The sequence below is a fragment of the Sphaerodactylus townsendi genome, linkage group LG06 (assembly GCF_021028975.2).
Source record: "Sphaerodactylus townsendi isolate TG3544 linkage group LG06, MPM_Stown_v2.3, whole genome shotgun sequence".
NCBI classification, from domain to species: Eukaryota; Metazoa; Chordata; class Lepidosauria; order Squamata; family Sphaerodactylidae; genus Sphaerodactylus; species Sphaerodactylus townsendi.
Window position 1 is genome coordinate 122,693,213 of NC_059430.1, and position 27,583 is coordinate 122,720,795.

A 27,583-nucleotide genomic window follows, 5' to 3' on the forward strand; every position below is an offset into this window, starting at 1 on the left:
TCCCCCCCCCCCGCGCACCCCCCCCCCACGGCGCCCCTCCCTGCACACCCCACCCCACTTACTTTTGGAAAAGGAGCAGGCTGGAGAAGAAGGCTGGAAGCCTGCCTGCATTGCCTGGACCTGGTGGGAACTACATTTCCCAGGAGCCCCTGGGAAATGTAGTTCCCACCAGGCCCAGGCAACGCAGGAAGGCTTCCGGCCTGCTCCATTCCTAAAAGTAAGTGGGGGGCACCACGAGGGGGGAGGTCGCGGGGGGAGGGGGATCTTTCTGCCCCCATGTGACTAGAAATGGTGCACCTGCTGCGTCGGGCACCCCCCTTCCCCCTGGTGGCTTCACCACTGCTTGCACATGGCACTTGACAAAACCATCACAAAATGTCCATGCACCTCAGCTCTCATTTCAAGGATCACTACCTGAGATTCTCCTCACCATGCATACCAAGCTGAGGTTAGGGGATGTGGCAGGCAGGAAGTCCCACATTCAATCCCTGATGTAATTTGTTTTAAAAAAATCCAGTCATAAGACATAAGAAAAACCTCTGCCTCTGCCTGAAATAAAGTTGCCAACTTCAGGTTAGAAAATTCCAGAATATTTAGATGGAGCGGGGAGCTGGGGAGAGTGGGCACTGGCTCAGTGGTGGAGCATCTGCCCTGTATTCAGAAGGTCCCATGTTCATTGATGCCTGTGGCAGGACAGACCTGCTTTGACCTACAGGTTCTATTCCACCCAGCCCTCTCCCAGGGATTCACAACTCTACCTGGAGGGGCTTCTCTCCCTCTCTCTAAGGTAACTGCAGTCACCACCCAACATTCAGCGGCGTTCCTCCCATTGGGCAAAGTGGGCAGTTGCCCAGGGCGCCCCCTTGTGGGGGGCACCAAAAATGCAGGTTCGTTTGTGAAGGGTTTTGTATTTTCAGTGTTTTTTCTGTTTTTGGCCTGCAGGGGGTGCAGTTTTTAGGCTAGCAGCACCAAAGTTCCAGGGACTTTTCCAGAGACTCTCCTGATGATATCACCCATGTTTGGTGAGGTTTGGTTTAGGGTGTCCAAAGTTATGGACTCCCAAAGGGAGTGCCCCATCCCCCATTGTTTCCAATGGGAGCCAATAGGAGATGAGGGCTACACCTTTGAGGGTCCATAACTTTGGACCCCCTAAACCAAACTTTGCCAAACCTGGGTGGTATCATTAGTAGGATCTCATGAAGATACTCTGAAATTTTGGTGATGCTATCTTAATAATTGCACCCCTGACAGCAGGCACCCCCTAATATAAATATTAATTGCACCCCCTATATAAACATATACTTCAAACAGATATGATGGATGAACAAGTGAAGCATTGTATGATCAAATGGGCAACAGATTTTAAGAGAGAAATTAATATGGAAACTTGGGGAAAAAAACTTGAAAGAAAAACAATAAATTTACCAAAGCAGTTAGATTACAAGAAAATAATCACAAAATGTTCCATAGATGGCATTTATATCCCAGTAAATTGGCTAAAATATATCATAATTGCTCAGACAAATGCTGGAAGAGCCAATCCCAAAAAGGTACCCTTATACACTCTTGGTGGTCATGTTCACTTGTTCAAAAACTATTGGAAGGATGTACATAAAGTAATGGAAAAAATAATAGGCAGAGATCTGGCATTTAAACCAGAAATGTTTCTCCTTAATATGTTTGAAATGAAAATAAGTAAGAATACTGAAATCCTAATTTTATATATGTTCGTGTCAGCAAGGATACAACTTGCTAAGAAATGGAAGAAGACTACAATACCAACGGTAGAGGACTGGTTATTGCAGCTTATAGAATATGCGGCTTACGATAAATTGTCTAATGTAATTAAAAACAATACGATGGAAAATTTTATAGAAATATGGCATCCTTTGGTGAGATTTCTTCAATCAAGAGACGAACATAAGAATTTGTATATATATTTGCAGTGTTGAATTAATGAAAATAAGATTATAAGAAAATAACTGTATAAGAGATCAAGATAATCAGTTTATTGTAAAAACAACTCAAGAAAAATGGGGTAATTAATCCAACAGAACAATGCTAAGTGGAGGTCCCTCTCTACGTAATCATTTTCTTTTTCTTTTTTCTTTCTTTCTTTCTTTTTTTCTCTTTCTTCTCCTTTTTTATTAATTTTCAAGCCTTTACAAATAATTTATTCTTTCTTTTTTCTTTTTATATAGTTAGGTTTTTTCCTTTTGATGCATTCTCACTTCCTCTATGCTCTATTTTTTCTATTACTGATGTTGATCTATCTGTGATTTCTTCAACAATTATAACAGAGGTTAAATGTAAAGTTAAATAGAAACTATGAAATGTAGAAATTGTAAAAATTTTAACAATGAAACACTAATAAAAACTATTTATACAAAAAAAAAGAAAATGATGCTGTTTGGGGGTGGATTCCAGCATCACTTGTTTTAAACTTGGGAGCCCAGATTCTCCTTTTAAATCCACCTTAAAGGGAGAATCTGGGGTCCCCAATTTAAACAACACTGAAAGTGATGCTGTTTCCCCCAATTGGGGGGGACTGGATACAACACCATAAAATGTTTTCATAGCAGTAATAAAACATTTTGAAAGCATTTTGAAAATGTTTTCAAAAAAATATTTCTGCTGTGTGGCATGGCCCATTGCTGTGTTCAGATCTGTGAGTTGGGGCATGTTCTATAATGTGATGGTGACTTTGAAACAACCTGGTGGAAAAAATCATTGTTTTGTCACGGTGGAGGAGGGTGGCCACCCATGGGGGGGTATCAAACTCAGGTTTTGCCCAGGGCTCCAGTTTGCCAAGGTACACCACTGAGAGGAGGAGGGACTTAATCCTACCCATTGTCTTTTGCTAATGATAGCGGAGTCAGAAATGATTTATTCCATTTCTGATCTTGCTTTTAAATAAAGATGGAACTATGTTTTATTTCTGTATAAGTTAGGTAGGAACAAATTTTATTAGATAGAAAGTAGGAATTGCAGTTGTGTTTTGTGTTTGTATCTGTGTGGAATCTCTCTGGCTCAAGGCAGGAGTCCACCCCTGCTCCACCTGGGCGCGTCCCTTTTCATGTGCTAAAACCATGAATGAACGCCTGACAAAAGAGACCCCGGAAGAAGAGCCTCCATCTGCCTAATCCCACCAGCAGGCAGATAAGGGTGCCGTTGTCGTTAGGTTTCGTTTCCTGACCCCAAGCACCCAAAGGACTCTTTTGTGTTTTTCCCACCTGTGCCTACGTCATCACCTCGCCCAGCTTTGGCCGCGAAATTCAAGAAGGGACTGTAAATGAATGGTTGTAGGCTGTCCTGTACAAGTGTATAAAAGTTGTTGCAAAGCTGCTAGGCAGTTGCAGTTGCCATGGTGCGGAGGTGCTGACACGTAGGTCAGCATCTCAATAAACTCATTTTTATTTTCACTGTTCTCGCTGTGTTGGGTCCTGTTTCTGTTCCTCTGCGCTGCTGAGAGCTGGCGGATCTGGGAGAGTAAAAGTTACCCAGGCAGTGCGGTAACACTACCTGTATTACCGTTTTTAAATGGTGTCTTGGTAGGCCTGGAAGTTTCCTGTGCAGAGGGAAAAAAGCCTTTAAATGTTCCCTTCAAACTGGGGAGGGAGGAGGGAAGCCATTTCTTCACACTGGCAATGATTTATTAGGGACTTATTCCAGAATTAAAAGCCATCCCTGGCAAGTCAATACAGCTGGAGCAGTGATGGGATTCAGCAGGTTTGCACCACTTCAGCAGAACCAGTTGTTAAAATGGTGCTTGTAAACAACCAGTTGTTAAATTATGTGAATCCCACCACCGGAACCGGTTGTTAAATTATTTGAATCCCACCACTGAGCTGGAGCATATGGTAGGTATAACAGCCACACACATGAAAATGTTTGCTGACTAGTTGCTTTTTTTTTTTACTCAGTAGCAAAGATGCTGTAATTATGGGGTGGAGGAAAAGGAAAGGGTCATCGTGGCTGCAGTCATTCGCCTTGTAGGTACAAAATGGCTCCTTTCTCTGAGATGTTGTCAGCTTCCAAAGCTGCTGTAGGAGGGTTGCCAGGTTGGGAGACCTATGCTATGGTGGGAGATCTCGTGTCCGCAATTTTCACTGCCCACTTCTGCTCCGAGAAGTAGCAGGAGGAAAAAAAGTTCAAGAAAACACACTGGCATTGAACAAAGCATGACATCACTTCTGGGGAAAGTAATAGAGTTTTACCATACAATTTCTAGCAATTCCTAAAGTGACATATGTCACTTCCAGGATTTCGCAGTAGCAACATCAAAACACATATAATGCTACAGCTCCTATGTCTCCGCCCCCAAAGCTATTGCTAGTTGCCTGTATTGCATTCTTTCTCAATGGTGCATAGCCAGCATAGTATAGTGGTTAAGAGCAGGTGGATTCTAATCTGGGGTTTGATTCCTTACTCCTCCACCTAAGTGGCAGAGGCTTATCTGGTGAACCAGATGTGTTTCCACACTCCTACATTTCTGCTGGGTGACCTTGGGCTAGCAACAGTTCTTCGGAACTCTCTCAGCCCCACTTACCTCACAAGGTGTCTGTTGTGGGGAGAGGAAGGGAAAGGAACTTGTAAGCCACCTTTTGAGTCTCCTTACAGGAGATAAAAGTGGGATATAAATCCAATCTCCTCCTCTTCCTCTTCCTCTTCCTCTTCCACTTCTTCTTCTTCTTCTTCTTCTTCTTCTTCTTCTTCTTCTTCTTCTTCTTCTTCTTCTTCTTCTTCTTCTTCTTCTTCTTCTATTCACAGAATTTTATTTTTAAAAGTAACCCGCCAGAGATGCAGAGAGAAAATATGAAACATCTTTGCAAATTTTCTACACATGGAGTTCTAGGTCTCATGCAAGAGCTGCAAAACCAACTTCCTGATGCTCTAAAAAATTGCTAAGTTGTCATTTGGATGAAGAGATAAATGTTAAATGAACTATTGTAAACTAAAGAATGCAAAGAATGGATGGCAAAGTTGAAACTAGTCACAGGAATATGCTTAGATTAGACGCCAGCCACCAAAGCACATTAGTTCAGACTGGTTGAGATTGTCAAAACTGTAGAATTAAAGAGAACAGGAGAATTCACCTGTCATTAGACCGTTATGCTATCAAATGAGTCCAATACCTCTGCAAACAACTTGTATACTTGGAAGCAGGGATACAATCTGAACGTATTTTCCCTTTTAGCATTTTTAAAAATCATGTCATAGCAGTATTTCGTTGATCAGATTGGAGCATTTTTGCAATGGAATTTGGGGGTCTTTGATAATAATCTTTGAGCATTTTTGCAATGGGATTTGGGGATTTCCTAAATCAGTCGATTAATGAGAAATCCCCCAACAGTCTAACAATTAGGCAATCAAATATTGCTTCATATTCCTGCTCTTTTCCCTGGTCTGTTTGTTGCTGTGTGTTCAATATCCCTGATCCCACTTTTTCTTGGCACCCGGTTTTTGATCCTTGGATTGTGCACTGGGGTTGGCAATGGGGGATGTGTGGATAAAGTTGCCAGATCCAGGTTGGAAAATGCCTGGAGATTTGGGGGTGGACCTGGGGAGGACAGGAAAATCAGTGGGGAACAATGTCATACGGTCCACCCTCCAAAACACCCCTTTTCTTCATGGGAGATAAGTTCTTTAGTTCTGGAGATAAGTTGTAATTCTTAGAGATCCTGGAGGCTGGCATCCCCTAGGTTAGTGGTGGCAAACCTATGGCACTTCAGATGTTCATGGACTACAGATCCCATCAGCCGCTGCCAGCATGGCCAATTGGCCTTGCTGGCAGGGTTTGATGGGAATTGTAGTCCATGAACATCTGGAGTGCCATAGGTTCACCACCACTGCCCTAGGTTGTGCCCACCTGTTCTCCCAGAATCAAAAAAGACTGCCCTGCCCTTGGCCGGGCATTGACCTAGAGGGTGTTTGCAGATCCGGGGAAGGGGGCAGATGAATAGTCCGAAGCAGGCCTCTGGATTCACCTGAAATCGCCCAACCAGAGTCCAAGCTCAGGAAAATGAAACCTTTGTTCCTTTTATTCCCTCGCTCCCCTGTTAAGAGCTGCTTTCAGTATTCTAACTCGTGCTCAGTAATCTGATTTCGAGGCCCTGCTCCACTATGTACCCTGAGCTCCCTCGCATGCTCACCCCCTCCCCCTGGGGCTGCTGCTTCCACTTGAATTTCTCTTGGATCTTTTGCTAAATCTCTCCTTGGATTTTACCTGGGTTTTCTTGCTGGGTCCCCAGCACCTCACCTGGAAGCCCAAACCTCCAGGTTTGTGTTGGTCTGCAGGTAGTCAGCTGCCTAGATGCTTGGAAACAAGAACAGGTGCAGAATAATTCAAGGATAGGTAATATAATTCTCTGCTTTTACTGCTCTATTTTCTCTCTTTCTCTGTTTTTCCCCCCAGTCTCTCCTGGAAGTCACCCATTGCCACAACATGTGCACGGGGGAGAGTCTAGCACAGTGGTGGTGAACCTTTGGCAGTCCAGATGTTATGGACTACAATTCCCATCAGCCCCTGCCAGCATGGCCATGCTGGCAGGGGCTGATGGGAATTGTAGTCCACAACATCTGGACTGCCAAAGGTTCGCCACCACGGATCTAGCATCTCATGTGGGCATTTTAGTATTTGGTATCCCATGCATTGTTGGTATCGCTGTGACTAAATATGTGCTGGGGTGCTGGGGTGTTTCCGGGCTGTATGACCGTGTTCTAGCAGCATTTTCTCCTGAAGTTTTGGCTGCTGGCAGCCACAGATGCAGGCAAAACGTCAGGAGAAAATGCCTGGAAACCACACAGCGCCCCAGTGATTCCGGCCATGAAAGCCTTCGACAATATGTTAAATATGTGCCTTTTGATATTCACTCTCTGAAACGATCCCCGATCATCATGCTAAATTTCAGCCTCTGGGTTGGATCCTGGTGGGGGGGGACATGCTTCTGTCAATTCCCCCCTCCCATAGCAAAGTTCCAGCCCTGCTTCCGATGATGTTCCTGGGGATTCTCTTGAAGTCCTGGGGGAATCAAGAAAATCATGCTTTGTGGATGGAAATCCTACCACCCTTAGTAACTGTCAGTGGCATCTACGGCTACCAGTTCTTCTTTGGGGGTGGTATTAATTCACTTTTGGGTGAAAGGTTAAGCATACAGGGCTGTGTTTGGCCGAAACTTGTCTGCCTCTCAAGGGTCAAAATTGTCTTGAGGGACTTATTGATGTTATCTATGCGCAATACAACATTTATAACGTAGGCTATCATATAATTCAGAGGTGGGATCCAGCAGGTTCTCACTGGTTCCCAAGAGTAGGTTCCTAATTATTTGTGTGTGCCGAGAGGGGGTTACTAATTGGTGATTTTGCCACGCACTTTTGCCTTTAGTTACGCCCCTCCTCTCAGCAGTAGCGCGCAGAACTTGAAGCAGTCTAGCAGGAGGTGCACCGCTGTGCGTGGCAGCCTGCACCTGCATGCATTCGTTTCCCGCCCAAGGACTGGCGCAGCGGCTGCGTCCTTGCCACAGGAATGCCCCGCCCCGAAATGCCCGGCCATGCCCCCGTCGTGCCCCGCCCAGCCCCATTGACGCTACGCCACAGTTTGAATCCCACCACCATGGGAACCTGTTACTAAAATGTTTGGATCCCACCACTGATATAATTATATAATTAGCAGCCCTGTATGCATTTTCTTGACCTTTCAGGTACTTAATTCTAGTGTTACAGGTTAAGAAGAAGAAGAGTTTGGATTTATATCCCCCCTTTCTCTCCTGCAGGAGACTCAAAGGGGCTTACAATCTCCTTGCCCTTCCCCCCTCACAACCAACACCCTGTGAGGTAGGTGGGGCTGAGAGAGCTCTGAGAAGCTGTGACTAGCCCAAGGTCACCCAGCTGGCATGTGTGGGAGTGTACAGGCTAATCTGAATTCCCCAGATAAGCCTCCACAGCTCAGGCGGAAGCTGGGAATCAAACCTGGTTCCTCCAGATTAGATACACGAGCTCTTAACCTCCTACGCCACTGCTGCTCCTTCTGTTTCCCTTCTTTGCTTGCACACTTTGTGGGTAGAACCCGGGGAGGGCAGGGTGGGGACTATGCCATACAGCTCACCCTCCAAAGCATTCATTTTCTCGAGGGGAACTGATCTCTGTTGTCTGGAAGTGTGCTGCTGTAATTCCACGAGATTGCCAGGCCCAATGGAAGGCTAGCAGTCAGGGACAAAGCTGTGTAAAATTGCTCCCAAGTGCCCTCTGCGCCCCCGCTCACGGCAGGCTCCTTGGTATACTGGGGAGCTGCGCCAGATGAAGAGGGAACTCAGACGGCTAGAGCGAGCGTGGAGGAAGTCTCGTGACGAAGTGGCACGAACAACTTATAGGACGTTTATGAAGGCCTATGAGTTGGCGATAAGGAGGGCGAAGAGTGCTTATTTTTTCATCCTCCCTCGCGATCTGCCCCAGCTAGCTCGCCCGGCACAAGTATTTCGGACTGTTCGGTCCCTCACCTCTTTGGTGGAGGGATCCAAAAATTCTCAATTGGCTATTGGCTGTGAGGCATTTCAGAGCTTTTTTTTGTAGACAAAAGTCATGTCACTCCGCCCGGGACCTTTCCAGCCACATTTGATACAGTAAGGGAACTTCTCGAGGCTCCTTCACTGCCTTCAGGTCCCAAGCTTGGAACTGGTTTTCCCTGCTCCAGCGAGTCCTGATGCTGACAGGGTCCTTAGCTGCTGTTAGACCTACTCACCTGTCCCTTCTTCTTGATCCGTGGCTCCCTCCTGGCTAATAAAAGCCTGCCGGGAGGAGTTACGACCCCACCTGTTGAATATAGTCAACCGCCTCCCCTTTGAGCAAGGGTGTTTCCGGGTGGGTTGGAAGAGGAGGCAGTGAAGTCCGCCCACTCTTGAAAGGAAGACCATCCTCAGATCCTGGCGGATCCTGGCCTAATTACTCGCCCCGTTTCGAATCTTTCGTTCCTGGGGAAGCGTAATTGAGAGGAAGTGGTGTTTGGAGCAGCTTCCAGGGTTTCCTGGAGGACACATCGGCACTCCTCGATCCCTTTCCAGTCCGGCTTCCGTGCTGAACATGGGATCTGAGACCGCCCCTCGTCGCCATCAAGCAGATATACCTTCGGCTTGCAGCTAGACCAAAGGCGGATCGGGCGCTGCTGGATTCTATTAGATCTTACAGCAAAGGCGCTTTGATATGCGTTACGATTCACGCACCTTTTGATCCACCGGCCATTGGCATACCTCTGGAGTACGGGGCATTGTCCTTCAGTGGATTGCCTCTGCTTTCTCCAGGAGATCGGGTCAGCAGAGTATGGTGCGGGGATGAGGCTCCTCCGCATAGGGCCCCACTTAGTTGTCGGGGTCCCCCAGGGGAACCTTTGCTTTCCCCCGGGCTTCTTATTTAACATCTACATGCGACCCTCGGCTTCAGCTGGTCGCGAGGGAGGTTTTGGGCTGGTCTGTCACCAATATGCGGATGACACCCAGCTCATTCTGTTGATGGAGGGGGGGCGGCCTCTGCCCCTGTAGCTCTACAGCGTACTGGTTTGGAGTCGGTTGCTGGTTGGTTGAGGGCAGCAGAGCAGGTTAAAACTTAATCCAACGTAAGATCGGAGGTCCTTTGGCTGGGCCGGGGAGGAAGACCAAGGGAATTTCCTCGCCGCCGGTCTTGGCATGGGGTTGAGTTGGCTCCTGGTATCTTTGGCCTGCAGCCTGGGGGGGTCCGGGCCTCTGGACTCTTCACTATCAATGGAGGGCCAGGGTGGCCCATGTTACCCTGGGTTGCGCTTTTTTCAAGCCTCCCGGGCCAGGCCTTTCGGGCGGCTGGCTCCCTATCTCTCCCCAGTCCGACTCTGCAGCTACCGTGATCCATGCGACGACGTCACCTCGGACGGTTGGATTTCACTGTAATCCTTCGCCTTCTTACCGCTGGGCCTTCCCTTGCGACTGATCCGGAAGTTGAAGCTGGTCCAGAATCGCGGCAGCCCGGGCTTCTGACAGGTGGGTGGTTATTCAGATCCACATCACCCTCTGTGCTGGGCTGCATTGCCTGCGTACTTCGGGCTCCTTCAGTGGAGTTCCGGATCATTTTCAAGCGGTGTTGGTAGATGACCTTTAAGGCCTTACGGCGGCATGGGGCCCTCATACCTACGGGACCGCGATCACCCCTTATGTCCCAAACAGGCCGCAAGTGCGCTCGGCAGCGGCAGAGTTACCCTGGAGATCCCCGGCCCTCGGCGATGGATGCTGAAAGCGTTGGAGCTTCGACCTCGGGCTATTGTGGTGGCCTTTACGGCCCTGGAGCTCCCTGCCTGGTGGAATGCTCTACCTCATCAGTTACGTCCGGGTTCCCTGCGGGACCTTGGTGAGTTCGCCAAGGTGAGGGCCTGCAAGACTGAGCTATTCCTACCGGGCCTTTAGGGGGGGCTGGCCGTTGGTTCTACCACCCCCCACTGAAGCTGCCCGTTTTTTCATCTGGCCGGGCCCTGGTCTCCATCTTGGGCCGACTCTTATCCCCTCCCTCCATTGGCCTGTAGGATGCGAGGTTCTGATATTTTAACCAGTATGTAATTGAAACTGCTATTAAGTTTTAAAGTTTTAAGTTTTAATGAATTAAGCTGCACTCCTGTATTTGATATGTTTTATTGATTGTTGTTGAATGTGCAGCTATTCTGTGAGCCGCCTCGAGCCCTTCGGGGGTGAGGCGGCTTATAAATCTCATAATAAATAAATAAATAAATAAATAAATAAATAAATAAATAAATAAATAAAATAGTGACCTGAGCTCACCATGGGCATGGCCCCCTTGCTTGCCCTGCTCCAAAGTTCCATGTGAAGTTTGGGGGCAGGGCAAGCCCTGCTAGCCAGTGTTCAACTGTGCTTCTGCCTTTAGGGAGTTTGGGGGCAGGACATAGTTGCCAGTGGGAGAGCAGCCCTACTACCTCTCTTGCTATGCCACTGCTGGCAATTCTACTGGGATCCAAGCTCCTGGTTCATCTTTAAACCTGTCTTGGAGTGTTGTTTTAAAGGGGTTAAAACTACAACTAAGGCTCCTTTGGGTGGCTGAATAGAGGTTTTCTCCCTTACACTTGGTGTTTCCTAAATGTAGAAGATGTGCTTGGATTTGTACCCTGCTTTTCTTAATCGTGAGGAGTCTCAAAGTGGTTTGCAAACTCCTTCCCTTTGCCTCTCCATAACAGACACCTCGTAAGGTAGCTGGGCCAAGAAAGTTCATGTGTAAGGGCAGGGAAACAAATCCACTTCACCATATTAGAGTCTGCCGCTCATGTGGAACAGTAGAGAATCAAACCTGGTTACCCACATTAGAGTCCACTGCTCCTAATGATTACACCAGGCCAGCTGTCAGTAAGGATCCAATGACAAAGCAGGCTTCTGGGGAATTCAGATTAGCCTGTACACTCCCACACATGCCAGCTGGGTGACCTTGGGCTAGTCACAGCTTCTTGGAGCTCTCTCAGCCCCACCTACCTCACAGGGTGTTTGTTGTGAGGGGGGAAGGGCACGGAGATTGTAAGCCCCTTTGAGTCTCCTGCAGGAGAGAAAGGGGGATATAAATCCAAACTCCTCCTCCTCTTCTTCTTCTTCTTCTTCTTCTTCTTCTTCTTCTTCTTCTTCTTCATAGATGTATGTCTAGCGTACACATGTCTCCTTGAACAGACCTGGTTGTAGTTGTTCACTTTCATAGATTTCTTATTTAAACATGAAGGTTAGATTTTAAAAAAAATAGTTCCTTTTTCATTGTGTTTTAGTATTGGCAATCCCACTGTCCACTCACTATATCCCAGACTGCATTCCCTCTTTATTCCCATCCACAGCTCAATAGGATAGTGGGAGAAAAGTGGGAGAGCGGAATTGGTGTGTCCCAGCATTGTGACATCTCCTCTGGCGTGAATCAGAGGTGCAGTCAATAAGTAGTAGTGGGGAAAAGGTAAAGGAAAAGTACCGGGTCATTCCTGACCCATGTGGTGAGGTCACATCATGATGTTTACTAGGCTGACTGTGTTTACAAGGTGGTATGCCATTATTTCTGAAACTCTATGGTAAAATCATAGTGTTTCAGATGCATGCTAGAGTGTCTTCCTGATTTGCTGACATCACTTCCTGTTCATGCCAGAAGTGATGTCACAGTGTCAGGGACACTAAAACTGATATCTCCCCTCTTTCCTCTCCCAGCCCATTTATTTTTATAAGACATCTTGTGGGTCCCTTAGCAGGGAGCACAAAAAAGAAATAATTAAAATGTGTTGGTTCAGAGGAACAGAAATAAGGGCACCCTCCCTAACTCATGACAAGTGTAGTTGTGTTGAGACAAATTCCAGAGTTTGGTTCACACAACAAGGGGGGGGGGGTTAGTAACAAATCTGTCCCTTGAGAATTTCTGTAGTCTGATGACTACAGTTCTCAACATAAGAAAGAGTTAGAGGAATTTAGGGGAAAGGGAGAGAGAAAAAGAGAAAGCTGGGGCAAAGGATTAAGAATATAAACCACGTGTATGTAGTCGTTCTCCCCTGTCTGATTTAAAAGTGCTTCCCTAATCTTATTTATATACAGGAATGTGTGTGAGCGAGTTGTGGTCACTCAGTCACGCTGGAAAGGAACTGTCAGCTTAGCCCAGGAATTGAAAATATGTCCTGAGGCTAAACTGAGGCCATACACAAAGTCAGAGGCCAAGTCTGATGCCTCTTCTCTGTTTCCCTGTTGGTTTGGGAAGGGGCAGGCCAGAGGGGGCCATTGCACTGGACATTTTCTCTCTTTACGAGCCTTGTGCGAGAGGCTGTTCATCTTGTGCCCTGAAGAAGGAAGTGAGCTGTTTGCTTTTTGTCCCGTGGAGTTTTCGCTGAGGGAGACAGAGCACTGAAACTTCCCTTTCCATCCAGCCAAAAGGAAACAAAACTGGAGATAAACATCTCTTTTTAGTCAAGCGGATGAGAGCCTCTGTTGCAATATGGATGCAAGGCATGATGGGAATATCAGAGGTCGGGATGGACGTAGGCTTGCCAGCCTCCAGGTGGTTAAACACCGCAAAAAAACACCTGTACGGCTAATGGTATTAATGTACCAATGTTTCTAATATTCAATATATACACACTTAAACAATTACAAATACGCTTTTATAATTTATAGCAGTGGCGTAGTGGTTCAGAGCAGGTGCATTCTAATCTGGAGGAACCTGGTTTGATTCTCCGCTTTGTCGTTTGGGCTGTGGAGGCTTATCTGGGGAATTCAGATTAGCCTGTGCACTCCCACACACGCCAGCTGGGTGACATTGGACTAGTCACAGCTTCTCGGAGCTCTCTCAGCCCCACCCACCTCACAGGGTGTTTGTTGTGAGGGGGGAAGGGAAAGGAGTTTGTCAGCCCCTTTGAGTCTCCTGCAGGAGAGAAAGGGGGGATATAAATCCAAACTCTTCTTCTTCTTCTGTATAACATAAATAATATCTACGCAGGTTCTTTTTTGCTTAGCTGTATAATAACTGGCTGTCCAAGATAGAGAGGCTGGCCTGTCACTCCGCAGAGAGCCAGTTCTTATGTAGCTAAGCAAAAAAGAACCTTAAGGATTTTTGTAGCCTTTTTGGAAAAGGATTTTTTTACATTGCAAGATAACGGGCCATTGTGAAGATCTACGAAGTCATTCAACAACCGGGGAATGACAACCTATGTGGATATCGTTCAATATTGTTGTTGTGAGCTCTTGTAGAGGGACTATTTGAGTCATGTTTCTTTGTGTAGATTATGACACAGGAAATAGCCTTTGTGGATATTTTTTATGTTATACAGTATAAAAGCTTACTTGTAATTGTTTAAGTTTATGTATATTGGATATTAGAGAGATTGGTACATTAATACCACTAGCCACTAGCCATACCATTAGCTTTTTGGATGGTTAACCTTTGAGCAACCTGTCCGACTTTCATTATGGCTGAGCCTCCAGGTGGTAGCTGGAGATCTCTTGCTATGACCACTGATCTCCAAATGACAGAGATCTCTTCCCTCTGGAGAAAATGGCTGCTATGGAAGGAGGACTCCATGCCATTATATACCACTGATGTCCCTCCCCCGCTCCCCCAAATCCTGCCCTCCTTAGATTCCACCCCAAAATCTCTAGATATTTTCCAATTCAAAGATGGCTACCAGAGGCGTAGCTACCATAGGGACATCCGAGGAGAAATGTCCTAGGTGTCCCCCATTGGGGGCACAGAAAAATTTGGGCTCATTTCTAATTTGGGGGGTATTTTTAGTGTTTTTAGGTGGTCGGCCAGCAGGGGGCTCAAGTTTTAGGCTAGCAGCACCAAAATTTCAGGCTGTTGTCAGGTGGCACTCCTGATGACACCAGCTAGGTTTGGTGACTTTTGGTTCAGGGGGTAAAAAGTTATAGATCCCCAAAGGGGGTTCCCCCATCCCCCATTGTTTCCAATGAGAGCTAATAGTCAATGGGGCTACCCTTTTGAGGGTCCATAACGTTGGACCCCCTGAACCAAACTTCACTAAACCTAGGTGGTATCATCAGGAGGGTAGACTCTAGGACATTGTACCTCACTGATGTCCCCGTCTTCCCCAGGTTCCATCCTCAAATCTTCATTGTTCCCCAACTTAGATCTGGCAACCTTACCACTCCATCCATCACCTGTAGCCAGGGGGAACTTGACAACCCTGACTATAAATAATGTAAGTAGGTAATTAAGTAAACACATAAATAATGGGAATAGTTCTGAGCAAAGACCAAATGCCTTTGAAAGCCAGTGTGGTGTAGTGGTTAAGAGTGGTGGACTCTAAACTGGAGAACCAGGTTCGATTCCCCCACTCCTTTACATGAAGCCTGCTGGGTGACCTTGGGCTAGTCACAGTTCTCTCAGAACTCTCTCAGCCCCACTTGCCTTACAAGGTGTCTGTTGTGGGGAGAGAAAGAGAAAGGAGTTTGTAAGCTGCCTTGAGACTCCCTATAGGAGAGCAAAGCAGGGTATAAATCCAAACTCTTCTTCGTCTTCTTCTCTTCTTTGTCTGCTCAGTGAGGACTTACCATCAACTCTTGCCCACCTAAGATCAGAAAAATGATCAGGATTGCCACTCCCAGAATTGTAACTGCTTTCCAGAATGCAGAGAGAAAATGGCACCTTTAGAGGCTTATATTCATGTCTCTAAAGCTCCCCAAAGAATGAAAGATGACTTTGTTTTACCAGGAAAAGTAGCTTTAAAAAAGTTGGGAGAGGGACAATTAGCAGAGAACTCCTTGCTTTCCTTACCAGAGACTGCCAGTTTTTAAAACGGCAGAAGAAATTATGCCAATCAAACACCGATTTGCATAATTTATTCAGCCTGTGGAATCCAGCATGTCTAGTCGCAGAGCTCTGGTTTCTTTTAGCACGACATAGGTCACCCTGCCCGTAGTTAGCCTTACTCCTGTCAATAAAAAGCCATCCCTCGCAGAAAGAACGGCTTGACCGCAGGAGGAGGAAAGGCATACTTTTGGAGATTCCTTGGTCTCCCGTGAATCATCACACCCCAATCTAGGAGAGTGAGGTTTTCTTAAATGACACTCCCTGTTTCTTGAAAATCTTGGTTCAGTGCCCTCTTGCCTTTTGCACTCCCTGAAGTGACTTCATTCTCTCATTCTGGCAATGCTTCTTCAATCCACTCTAGTCTTTGTTTTCTCCACTCCGCCATTCAAAAAGAAGTAACTATCGCACCCGGCTTCCTCTTTTCATCAACAGATGATCTTTGCATTGGCCCAAGGCCAGGATCTCAGACCGGCAGGGGAAGGCAGTAATCAACAAGATTTCCCTTTTCTCTGAAGCAGACAGGAGAAGAGAAAACTCCTGGCACAGATGACAGGTAATTGGGTGGGTTAAGATTCTTCATCCTCTTGATGTTGGGTTTCCCATTAGAGCTCAAGGATAGTTCTGGTTTTGGTACCATTCAGAGCAAGAGAAGAGCCCTCTGGTCCCATCTTGGGAAGGCTGTTCTGCATTAGGACTGTGTTTTGCTTTCGGCTCTGTTGTGGTTAGCAGCGCACTGGGTTGTCTCTGCTGTGGTTGTCATTACTATGCACATCGTTGCGGCATTGGAGCCTGTATGCCTTTCGCCCTGCTTTGATTTTGTTGTGTGGTGTGCATACAGCGTTGAGACAGTCTAGGTTTCCCTGTATGTGTCTTCTGTTCTTTCTCCACATCTTGGGAGGAGCCACAACTGAGTGGAAGAGCGCATGCATCATATGCAGAAAGTCCCAGGCTCTCTCCTAGTAGAGCAGGGAATTGCTAGAGAGTCACAGCTGACAAGATATGATCACACCTTTCCTAATGTGTGGTAGACAAAGCCCTCTCCGTTGAAACGGGATTTGATTGATGGATTATTGTTGTAAAAACAGAGTTAATGCAATAAGGAGGCAAAAGACAGTCGCTTCTACTGAAATAAAGTCTACTTACTTACCGTGTTTCCCCGAAAATAAGACAGCGTCTTACATTAATTTTTGCTCCCCAAGATGCACTATGTCTTATTTTCAGGGGATGTCTTATTTTTCTGTGTTCTGTTCGTCGGGCATGCTTCCCAACAAAAACTTGGCTACGTCTTACTTTCGGGGGATGCCTTATATTTCGCACTTCAGCAAAACCTCTACTACGTCTTATTTTTAGGGGATGTCTTATATTTGAGGAAATGGGGTACTAAGAATAAGGGTAAGGGAACTTGGGAGAGAAAAACAAGAAAGGTCTTACTAATTTAGCCAGCTCATCAGCCAGCTCACTGCTTAGATTAGATAACAAAGAAGACAACTAATGAGCACGTGCAGAGTGTAACAAAGAATATATATCTAATGTCTACGTGCATGTAGCCCATACCAGATCTGCCTGACCAATGGGTATCAATTACCTGGTCACTGACTTCTGACCTCACTAACTAATTAGCATGCAACGATTAACTCCTTCATTACTGGATTGTGTGACTGGCGCTTGCCAGATCCCATCAATTATAAACTCTCTCTATTTTTAAAAAAATTGCTCTCTAGCAAGAGCTACAAATTGGCTTGCAAGGCCTTGGTGCATTCACAGCCCCCTGCAATGCCACTGCAATGGACATTAAATATAGTGGCGGACAAGCAGCAGAACATTGGCTAACCAAGTATGCAACATTCCCATGCAGATTATTCCATATCCGGACTACAAAATGAGCCAGGCCGTAATTCTGCAAATGACAGTAGTATTATAAAATACTGGTAGTCTCTGAGTTCTAGAATGTTCGGCTGTCTTCAACCTCAGCCAAAGCTTTTTCAGTCTTGACTCTGACCTAATGGAACTCTCTGTCATCTGAGACCAGGGCCCTGCAGAGTTACTTCAGTTCTGCAGGGCTTGAACAGGTGTGTAGCTGCGATGGGGACATCCGGGGTGGCTTGTCCCAGGTGCCGCCATCGCAGTCATGTGGGGAAATGGGGCCAGGGGCAGGGAGGGCATGCACAGTTGTAACCTCAGCTTGTGGGTTCTGTGGGGCAGAACTTGGAATGAGTTTGCAACAACAAATTTTTAAAAACAAAATGGTTTACTTAACATATAACATCAACATTTAACATCACATTTCAAGGTCCTGTTCAGGTTTCATTTTCAAGTCCTTTACAATCTACTGATACTGCCAAGTCCAATTCATCTTTGCAAGTGGGTTGGCTCCTGAAGACTCCAAGGGCTTGATGAACAGGATTCAACATGATGAAGGTTTCCAGGAGAACTCTCACCCATTACAACCACAAAAAGAACCCTGAAACAATAAACTCCAACATTCAAAACATAGCAAAATAAACAACTACCTTCCCAGTAGTTCCCAGCAATATTGCAGTTACCTTAACAATGTGTTAAGGGCTTATACAACCAAGGTCCGAGTCTGGTAGCCTTGTCTCCTCCAACTACATGAGGTCTGCAACCTTCTTCTGCTTTGGGTCTCCACCCCTTTCTGGGTCAACCCATTCTGAGCATGGGGGTTACACGGGCAGTTCATGCCCTGGGCGCAGTTCCCCGTCCCTTCATCACTGGGCTTGAAAGACAGAGATGTTCCACCAGGCATTTGGTTGAGATGGCTACGGTGTTGTCAAACTTGCTGGCTTCCGAAAATCTATTTCCCCTTCTTCCCCCACAGTGTGGTAAAATTGACAACTAATTTAATTTGGGGGGGGGGATATATTGCATTTATATGATGGCTCATAGTGGAGTCTATGGCATTTTTATGTTGTCAGTCACCATCACTGGATATCCAATTAATTCAATTTTAATTGGGGTTGTTAGGGGTTATTTTTACGTTGAATTGTATTATTGTATATTTTAATACTGTGTGCAAACAAATTTAATAAAATAAAAATCAGTGAATAAAATCTTAATTTGATGTCGGCTACCTGGAAAGAAGGAATCATACTTAACTGTTTCAGAGGATACTTGTGTTGGGCCATTTCCACACAAGTCACTAAAACATTTGCAAAACGTTTTCAGTCCTTTCCCCATTTGTTCACACTCATCCCTCCAAACACTTCCTGGTGGCCATTTTGTGATTCTTCCATTTTATTTTGACTTTGTGTGGATTCATAGCTTTGGTGCTTCAAAGTTTCATGCTGCAATTTTCCTTTGGTCGTGTTCTTGTAGCTTCAGAGATATAATCCCTCATTTTAAAAAAAACTTGATGAAAATAAAGAAGCGAGATGACAGAGTGAGCTCAGAAAGTGGTTCAAAAGAGGAAGTTCAGGAACTGCAGAGAGGCGTGAGAAACATTTTAAAGATGTACAGCACGTGAAAACATTTTGAAAATATTTTCAAAAAAAAAATCTCTACAGTCCAGGATGCATATAAAACATTTTGAGGTTGGAAATAAAACACTTTGGGCTCAAAACCATGTGGAACTCCTAGGAGGAAAAGTTTTATTTCCTGCCTCAAAACGTTTTACTTTGGTTGTTCAGAAGGGACCTTGGTCTGAAGTTGAACAGATAAATTCAAGCCCAGTAGTATCTTAGAGACTAACATAAATGTCAGGTCATCAACTTTTGAGACTGACGGCTCCCTTTGTCAGGTATCTGATGAATATCTGATGTAGATAGCTCTGTTATGGGCCCCCAAAAGGGTAGGGCCCATCTCCCACCGCCCTCTGAAGTAAAGTTTTCCAAACCTGGCTGGTGTCATCAAGAGACTCTCCTGAAGATGCTCTGAAAGTTTTTTGACTTTACCTTGAGAAATGTGCACCCCGCAGCCCTCTCCTAGAAATTTCCCATTGGCTTGCAATGGAGTGAAGTCACTTCATAGCACAGAATTTGGGGAAATTTCTTCGCCTATCAGGGGCAATGATACTCCCCAGGTTTGGTGAAGTTTGGTTCAGGGGGTCCAAAGTTATGGACCCTCAAAGGTGTAGCCCCCATCTCCTGTTAGCTCCCTTTGGAAACAATGGGAGATGGGGCACCCCCTTTGGGGGTCAATAACTTTGGACTCTGTGAACCAACCTTCACCAAACCTGGGGAGAATCATCAGGACCATCTTCGGATAATATCCTGACCATTTGGTGCCATTAGCTTTAAAATTGCACCCGCTGCAGGCCAAAACGTGTAAAACACCAAAAAATACAAAAAATTAAAATGGACCTGAATTTTTCGGATTTACCTGAATTTTCGGGCATATCCGAATTAACTATGAGTTGGATTCAGGCATATAGATCATTTTATGCCCTAAAACAACCAAATCCGAAATTTACCGAATTTTTTGGGTCTCAACCAACCCTTGTGTGCAGTTCTTTTTATAAAATCCTAAAGGCATTATATTTGTGCTGTGTAGAATCCACCACTGTCTCACCGAACAGATTTGATTTCAAAAGGTGTAAGAATTGGGGATGAGTGAATATTTCCTGTTTCACTTGTACTTTTAACCGAGGTTTCAGTTCTTGGCTTTTTGCTGTTGGTTTTATAGGTGAGATTGCATTTGGTGTGTGTGGTCAGGGGTTATATATAAAATTGAGCTGATATTTTTCTAAGCACTGCACATCGTTTATGCACACCTACATTTTAAGGCAAGGCCAGGCAATCTTATCTGGGACATACTATCTGATTTACAACACTCAAAATGGAATGAATTAATAACCAATAAAATTAAATCTTTAGGCTTAGCTCTAGACTTACTCCTAAATCAGGAAGAATCATATAAGGAATTCAAACAAAGAATCCTGGACACGGAGATGCAACATTTATTTTCGCCTGCCAACAAAATTTGTTCTCCTCTGAACCTTGGTTTCACCCAAATTATAGAATATTACCTGCATATTTTCATAATCTAACAGCACCAGTTTTGAGACATGCATGTATGTAAGCACGTATGAACACATAGCCCTCAGCTGACCTCAGAGGAAGGTATTTAAAGATCCCATCAAAGGACAGATTATGCCATTGCCCTGGCAAACAAAAAGAAATCACAGCACACATCTTGTTATACTGTACCCAGTATAGCTCCCTAAGAAGAGTATTAATTGATCCCCACCTGAATACTGATCACTTAAGCTCTGATATGAAAAAGACTTGGTATCTTTTAAATTATCACAGTCCAAGAGGAACTGAAGAAGTGGCTAAGTTTCTAGCAAGGGCATTTTATCCCAATGTTTTATAAAGTTTTATATGTTTATATATGCCAATAAAGGTGATCTGATTTGGTTTGGTTTGTGCACATTACAATTATCATCCAAATTACTTTTAATGGCATTCATTTAATCTTTAATGGATAAAATTAAATAAAGGACACATACTAAAATAAAAACAAATACAATTCAGTTGAGTCTCTGTCTTAAATTTTTTGCCAGAAAAGCTGCTACTGACAAGGTGAAGTAGGGGTCATGGTTACGTAGCAAAAACTGAGTCATTGTGGGATTACTCAGATGGCTCCTCCCTGTACAATTTGTTAAATAAGGAAGGGTTTTACGAAAATGATTGAACGGAGAGCATTTCAGAATGATATGGGAAACTGTGTCACACTCATGGGAGTGGGTGGGGGGTACCTGTGAATCTTCCTGATAAAACATTGGAGGGGGAAATGTTCAGTATTGCCAGCATGAATGCTCTTCTGATCCAGCATAACTGCTCTTTAAACATTTTATAGTGCTGATTTATTGACCCACAAATACTATAAAAATGGGTACATTGTACGAGATAAAATGTGCATAAAGTCAAGACACCTGACTTATGGCAACCTAGTAAAATTTTCAAAGCGAAAGACCAACAGAGGTGGTTGTCCATTGTTTTCCTCTGCATAGCAACCCTGGTATTCCTGGGTTGTCTCCCATTCAAGTACTAGCTAGGACTGCCCAACTTAGTTTCTGAGATCTGGTGAGATCAGGCTTATTCGGAGAATGAAAGAAAATAGGGGACAGGACATGAGAATAAAGAATCCTGAGTTTAGTTTTTGCAAGCGAGAAGCTTAATAAAAACAGAAATGTGTGGGATGAGAAGTTCAGGGGGGAGAGATTCAAAATAATTTTTAGCAAGAATTACTTGCTTTACAAGAGCCCCATCCTTGTGCCTCTTTGGAACTCACTCCTCCTGGCATGCTTCTGATTGCAAGGGAGCAAGCCTAGTAAAGTAACTCATGCAGATCCATAAAAAAGGGCTTTACAGAAGCCCTTATTAATTGATTTTGTTTTAAATTCATTCTCACATATAAGTACGTCCTTCTCGTACAGAAATTCTACCTGACTACTGCGATCATCTTTTGATACCCTATTTTCTTGCACTCCCGCCACATGAGGCTATATCCTGTCTCAGAAAAAGATGTTAGTACCATCAGTTGAGATGCAGTGGTTGAGAAGATTGTATGCTTCCGCATTAGAATATAGTCCCGAGTGAATATGAGAATAATCCAGTGATGGGATCCAAAAATTTTAGTAACAGGTTCCCATGGTGGTGGGAAATGAATGGGTTAGACCCAATCAGCTTTTCTGTTGATGAAGAAGGAAAGAGGATGCAAATCTGAGGATCACAAGATTTGCATGGACAACAGTCATGTGATGGGAGGCCTATAATAAAAAAGTTGGCAGAGTCTGAATAAAGCTGGTCGAATTCAACCCGTTGTTTTAATATCTCTATTCTCTATGCTCAATAAAAAAGGGTTCAATAAAAAGAAAAGCACCATTTGTTCATGTAGTTGAGGGGATCAGGATACAACCAGAGACTGATTCTCCTCCATGCCCTGCCCCCTTTCTATATTCCCCTTTCATATTGCAGCTTGGTTTACTTTCTTGAGTCATCTGCTATCGCTGCCTTCTCTCGGCATGCACAGCTGCTGCTGCTCAAATCTGCCTCGAGCTGCAGCCTAAATTGCTAAAGAGCAGTATGTATGAGTCATATTCAGAGCTGACAGACGGAATTACACAGAGGTAAAAAAAGGGAAAGCCTCCTCCCCATCACAAGGTTCCTAAACCAAAAATGTCTGATTTCTCCTGTTTCTTTTTCTTTGTCAGGTTCCACCATGGAGGCCAACCTCAGTGCCCTGTGGCCCACTCCTGCCTCTTCACTGATGTCCCCTAAAGCCAAAGGTGACATAAGCAAAGTCATAGATATGGTTCAGGTTGTCTTCTACAGCATGGTGTTCCTTATTGGTTCCCTTGGCAATGGAGTGGTGATTGCCATCACAGCCCGCCAGGCCTCTCACAACGTCAACTGCGTCTTTTTCCTCAACCTGGCCTTGGCAGACTTCCTGTTCTCAGTCAGCCGGATCGTGCCGCTGATGAAGAACGCTTTCTACGGAGGTGACTGGCCCTTTGGGAGCTTCCTGTGCAAAGCCAACAGCTTTACCAAGTACCTCAACATGTTCTGCAGCGTTTTCCTTTTGGCGGCAATCAGCTTGGACCGCATGGCCTCCGTGGCCTACCCAGTGTGGTCCAGAAACAACCGTGGCCCTCGCTTGGCATGGATGGCTGCCTTTGGCGCGTGGCTTGTGGCCACTGCAGCCAGCCTCCCTTTTTACTTCTATCGCACCGTGGTGTTTGACTCCAAACGCAACGAGACCAAGTGTTCCCTAACCCTAGGGGATGGGGAGAGTGTGAAGTTGATCTTGTATCTACTGAGATTGGTCTGTGGGTTCTTGGCTCCCTTTGTCATCATTGTGGCTTGCTACGGGGTGATTGCCATGACATTGAGGCAACGCCAAGTCACCATTCGCTCCAAGAAGCCTTTCAAGGTCATACTAGTGATTGTAATCACTTTCTTTCTCTGCTGGGCACCGTACCACCTCTTCCTCCTTCTCAAACTGAAGGGGTACAAAGGCCAGGCAGTTTCCATCGGTCTCCCGCTCACTTCCTGTCTGGCCTACTTCAACAGCTGTGCCAATCCCATCCTTTACTTTTTCATGGGCCTGGACTTCCGCAGAGAAATAAATCGCTTTAACTTAACAAGGGCCCTCAGAAGGGCTCTGCTTGAAGGGACTGTCTACTCGTTGGGGGAACTTTCCGGTCGCAAGAAAGAAACGCCTTCTTCTGTCGATGAGCCTGGCTGCTCCACAGTCACCCAGGGGGTGGTCTGAACTAGAAACTTAAAGTTGTATAGACCTGTCAGTTTCTGAAGCTTGTGAGGATTTCATCTGCCCTTTTTCACCCGCACATTCCAGCTCATGCTAAGAGATCAGCTGCAGAAGTCTTGGTGTTGGTACCCCCTGCTGAACATAGCCAGTCAGTGGAAAACTGCTTAAGGTTTTTCTCAACAGTTGACTCTGCTCCAGTAGCGTATCTGCCTAGGGACAAGGGGTACCCCTTGTCTGCGGGCGCCACTCTTCTGGTCACATGGGGGGGGCGCAAAATCAGCCCCCCACATGACCAGGAAGTCCTGCTGTCTCATCATTGCAGTCTCTTCTGACCTCCCCTCAGAGACCTTCTTTTATAAGCACTGAGGCCAGGGGTGGGGCTTGGGGAGCAGGAAGTCCCTCCCCTTCCTGCTTCCTGCTTCCCAAGCCCCCCCCCAACCTCAGTGCTTATTAAAGAAGGTCTCCGAGGCCAGGACTGCAGTCTCTTATGGCCTGCCCAGCCGGCAGGGAGAGTCTGGGGGGGGGGAGGTGGGCACCCTAGACCTTGCCCATGTCCATGGTGACATGGGTAGGGTCGAGGGCAGTGGGGGGCAGAGCCTGAGGGTGGGGTGGGGGGTGGAGGGGCAGAGCCTGGGGGGCATCCTGGAGACAATTTGTCTCCGGCACCATTTACCCCAGATACACCTCTGCTCTGCTCTGTGGGGTTCACTCCTCCCCATGTGTAGGATGTCATCACATTGCAGATGACTTACAGTGATTTACAGGTTTTCAGGGTGAGAGACTTTCAGAGGTGGTTTGATGTTGCCTGCCTCTGCATTGAAACCCTGAGCTTCTTTTGCAGTCTCTCATTAAGGTTCAACTACTCAAAGAGTACAATGTGCAAAAATTAAAAAAAATACCACAAGAAACACTATACGCAGGCTACAACACCCATTAACAACATAAGATATAATTCTAACAGTGGGCAAGTTTAATACCAAAGCGTGCAGTCAGAAATAGTGCAAAAAGAACAAAGTCCTCCATGAGAAACTAGTAGAGCAATGTTAGACTCACACAGTCATGAGTAACAAGGAAAACGTCCAGAGAGTCCAAAATGCAGACAAGCTCCCTAGTGGACTTTGACCAATTACGCATAAGGTGTTTGCTGCTTGGTGACGGCGACTGTCTGCTGTAGCAAGATTTCTTGTGCGGATGTATTTCCTCTAGCCCTGCTTTCTCTTTCCACTCTCTGCAGCAAGCAAATCCTCTTATAGCACAGTTTTAATTTTGCTTTGCTGCCAAACTGTGCCCTGGACCTCTGCCCGCAGCCCACCCACCTAGTCTTACCCCCCCCCCACACACACACACACACGATCCCTAACACTGCTTTGTATTCTTCCCCCTCACCTTCCTCCCTGTTACCAGAGGCATAGCTGGGCCATACTGTGCCCAGTGCTCACTCTGTGTCCCCCTCCCATCATGGTGCCCCTGCTTCCTCATCATTCCTCACACATCTTGCCTTAGTGGAACACGCAGGCTGGACGGCTACTGTTCCTTTCAGGGCTAAAATGGCTTGGTGGAAACTACACTTCCCATGGGACCTTGGGGCTTTCAAGGTCTCCATGGTTGTGTAATTCCCACCAGGCCATTTTCAGCCTGAAGGGAACAGGCCACTTCTCCAGCCTGCACTGTTTCACTAAGGTAAGTATGGGGGGCACAGTGGGGGGGGGGGGCTTGAACGATTTTCTGTCCCCCAGGCATCCACCTGGTGCAATGTGCCCCCTTTCCCCTGGTAGCTCCACCTCTGCCTGTTACCGACTACTTCCCACTTCTTCTCCTGCCATATCATTTCTATTGCTTTTGGCCTCCCTCCTCCTGCATATCTTTAGATCTTTAGATTTAAAAAAATTAAATCACCATATTGCTAAATCGATACATTGATATTAACACTGAAGAAATGTAAAAATTATATGACTAGTTGATCAGTCCAAATACCCAATTTGCCCCTGCATTTGATCAACAAACTGGGAAGTCTCATAGTTTTATACACAAGCATATCAGTGATTCCAGACCACAAAGCCCATTGGTCTTGATGCATGGGTTTATAACACATCCTCTCCCTCATTTCCCACCATAAAAAGACAATCAGTGTTCAGGCGAAGTGTACAGATGCCATATTCAAAATTTTTCTTTTTATGTTGATTTATCAATTTGTTGATAGATTTGTCTCTTTTTGCACTGTTGTTGATGGCTCCATGCTTTGGTATTAAGGTTACACGTTGTTATCTTTCTATCTTGTGTTGCTAATGGTTGTTGTTGTAGCCTGGGTATAGTATTTCTTATTGTATTTCATTTTTTCACACCCATTAAGGTTGCCAGACCCCTGCTTTGTGGCCCCTTCCTCCAATGCTATTCAGCTGGTCAGCTGTAAACTGAGGCCTAGGTCTGTGTTGTCAGAGACACATAATATTGCTGGTGACATAGTATTGCTCTGGTATTTAAGCAAAAATTCCATCATAAAAACAGCTTCTACTATTGCGGTTTTGCCCAAATACCAGAGCATCCCCATGTCGCCTTGATGTGATGATATTACTTCCAGTGCACACAGGAAGTGATGTTGATGCTTGACTGACAACACAGGCCTAAGCCTCAGTTTGTAGGTGGTAAGCAGAGGTGGGATCCAACAGGTTCTCACAGGTTCCCGAGAGTAGGTTACTAATTATTTGTGTGTGCCGAGAGGGGGTTACTAATTGGTGATTTTGCCATGTGATTTTTGCCTTAGTTACGCCCCTCCTCTCAGCAGTAGCGCCGCGGTAGAATCCTGAAGTAGCCTAGTGAGGTGCAATCAGTACGCGCGGCAGCCTGTGCTCGCGCGGTATCTTTTCACGCTTCAAGGACCTCATGCAGCAGTCTCGGGTCCTTGCCAACAATGCATCGCTTCCCGCCCAGGAATGCCCCGTCCCCGGAATGCCCGGTCACGACCCCGTCGTGCCCCACCCAGCCCCACTGGCGCTACGCCGCAGTTTGAATCCCACCACCATGGGGACCTGTTACTAAAATGTTTGGATCCCACCACTGGTGGTAACCCCCCCCCTGCAAAAATCTAGAGTTGCCATGTCCCCCCTTGCAACCAGTGGGGGATGAGAGGTAGGGTTGGGAAACTCCTGGAGATTTTGGGATGGAGCCTGGGGAGGACACGGACCACAGTGGAGCACAATGTCCCCACCCTCCAAAGCATCTATTTTCCGTGGGGTACAGTCTGGAAATTATCTAGAATTCCAGGGGATCTCCAGGTCCCACCTAACGGCTGACATCACTACCCCCATCCCCCTGCCTGGCAACCATATCTCCCATACAAGTATGAACCAGGGCTGACCTCCCTTAACTTCTAAGGTCGATTCCCCACTTCAAAAAGGAAAGCAGATACAAACCGGTTGGGTAAGATTCGGGACCTTTTGAACACAGTTTCACGGTCCCCATTGCAGCTTCTGCCCCCTTGTTCTCAGAAACGCAGCAGCCGTGCAGGAGTATCCACTGTCGGCGGATGAAACGCGTGATCCGCTCAGAAGCTATCCTGATTGGCTGCTGCGTTGTGCTGGGGCGGGAAATTTTTAAACTGACGGATTCACGTCTGTGCAATCATGCGCAGAACGACTGTATGCGGAGATGAAGGAACGGGAGATTAAAACAGAGCCCAGTTTCTGCGCACCACCATGTACTCGGATCCATGTGGATACAACGTGTAGCACTGCTTTGTATTGCCTTCTACTCAGTCAACCAGTCAAAACCGGCCCCATGTTGCTTCGTATCCACGTGGATCTCTGGTCCGCGAAATTTTTAAAAAGGGCTGCGCGAGCAGAAACGGGATGAATGCACGTTCAGCGCTGGTGTAGTGGGGAGTTCTGCAGGAAACCTGGATATTTGGAGTGACGAGCATGCATCTAATCATGAGTGGGGAATCGACCTAAGATCAGACTAGATCGTCCCCCCTAAGCCATTTCTCCCTGTACAGTGAACCATTCCCTCACTAGAGACCTTCTGGCCTGAAAACTTTTATCCAGAAGGCCGTTTTTGTTTT

At 46.0% G+C, this 27,583-nt stretch overlaps 1 protein-coding gene across 2 annotated transcripts; it reads left to right on the plus strand.

Annotated features, from left to right (window-relative positions):
- Positions 1–6,215: 6,215 nt before the first annotated feature.
- Positions 6,216–23,775, plus strand: LOC125435608 (chemerin-like receptor 1). Of its 2 annotated transcripts, XM_048501836.1 has the most exons (4): positions 6,216–6,355; positions 14,580–14,686; positions 15,730–15,850; positions 22,469–23,775. In XM_048501836.1, exons 3-4 carry the CDS (start codon positions 15,844–15,846, stop codon positions 23,527–23,529), a joined length of 1,068 nt encoding a protein of 355 aa, XP_048357793.1. In that variant the 5' UTR covers positions 6,216–6,355; positions 14,580–14,686; positions 15,730–15,843; the 3' UTR covers positions 23,530–23,775. The 2 variants fall into 2 exon arrangements, with proteins under 2 accessions (XP_048357793.1, XP_048357795.1); XM_048501838.1 differs by lacking the exon at positions 14,580–14,686.
- Positions 23,776–27,583: the final 3,808 nt, after the last annotated feature.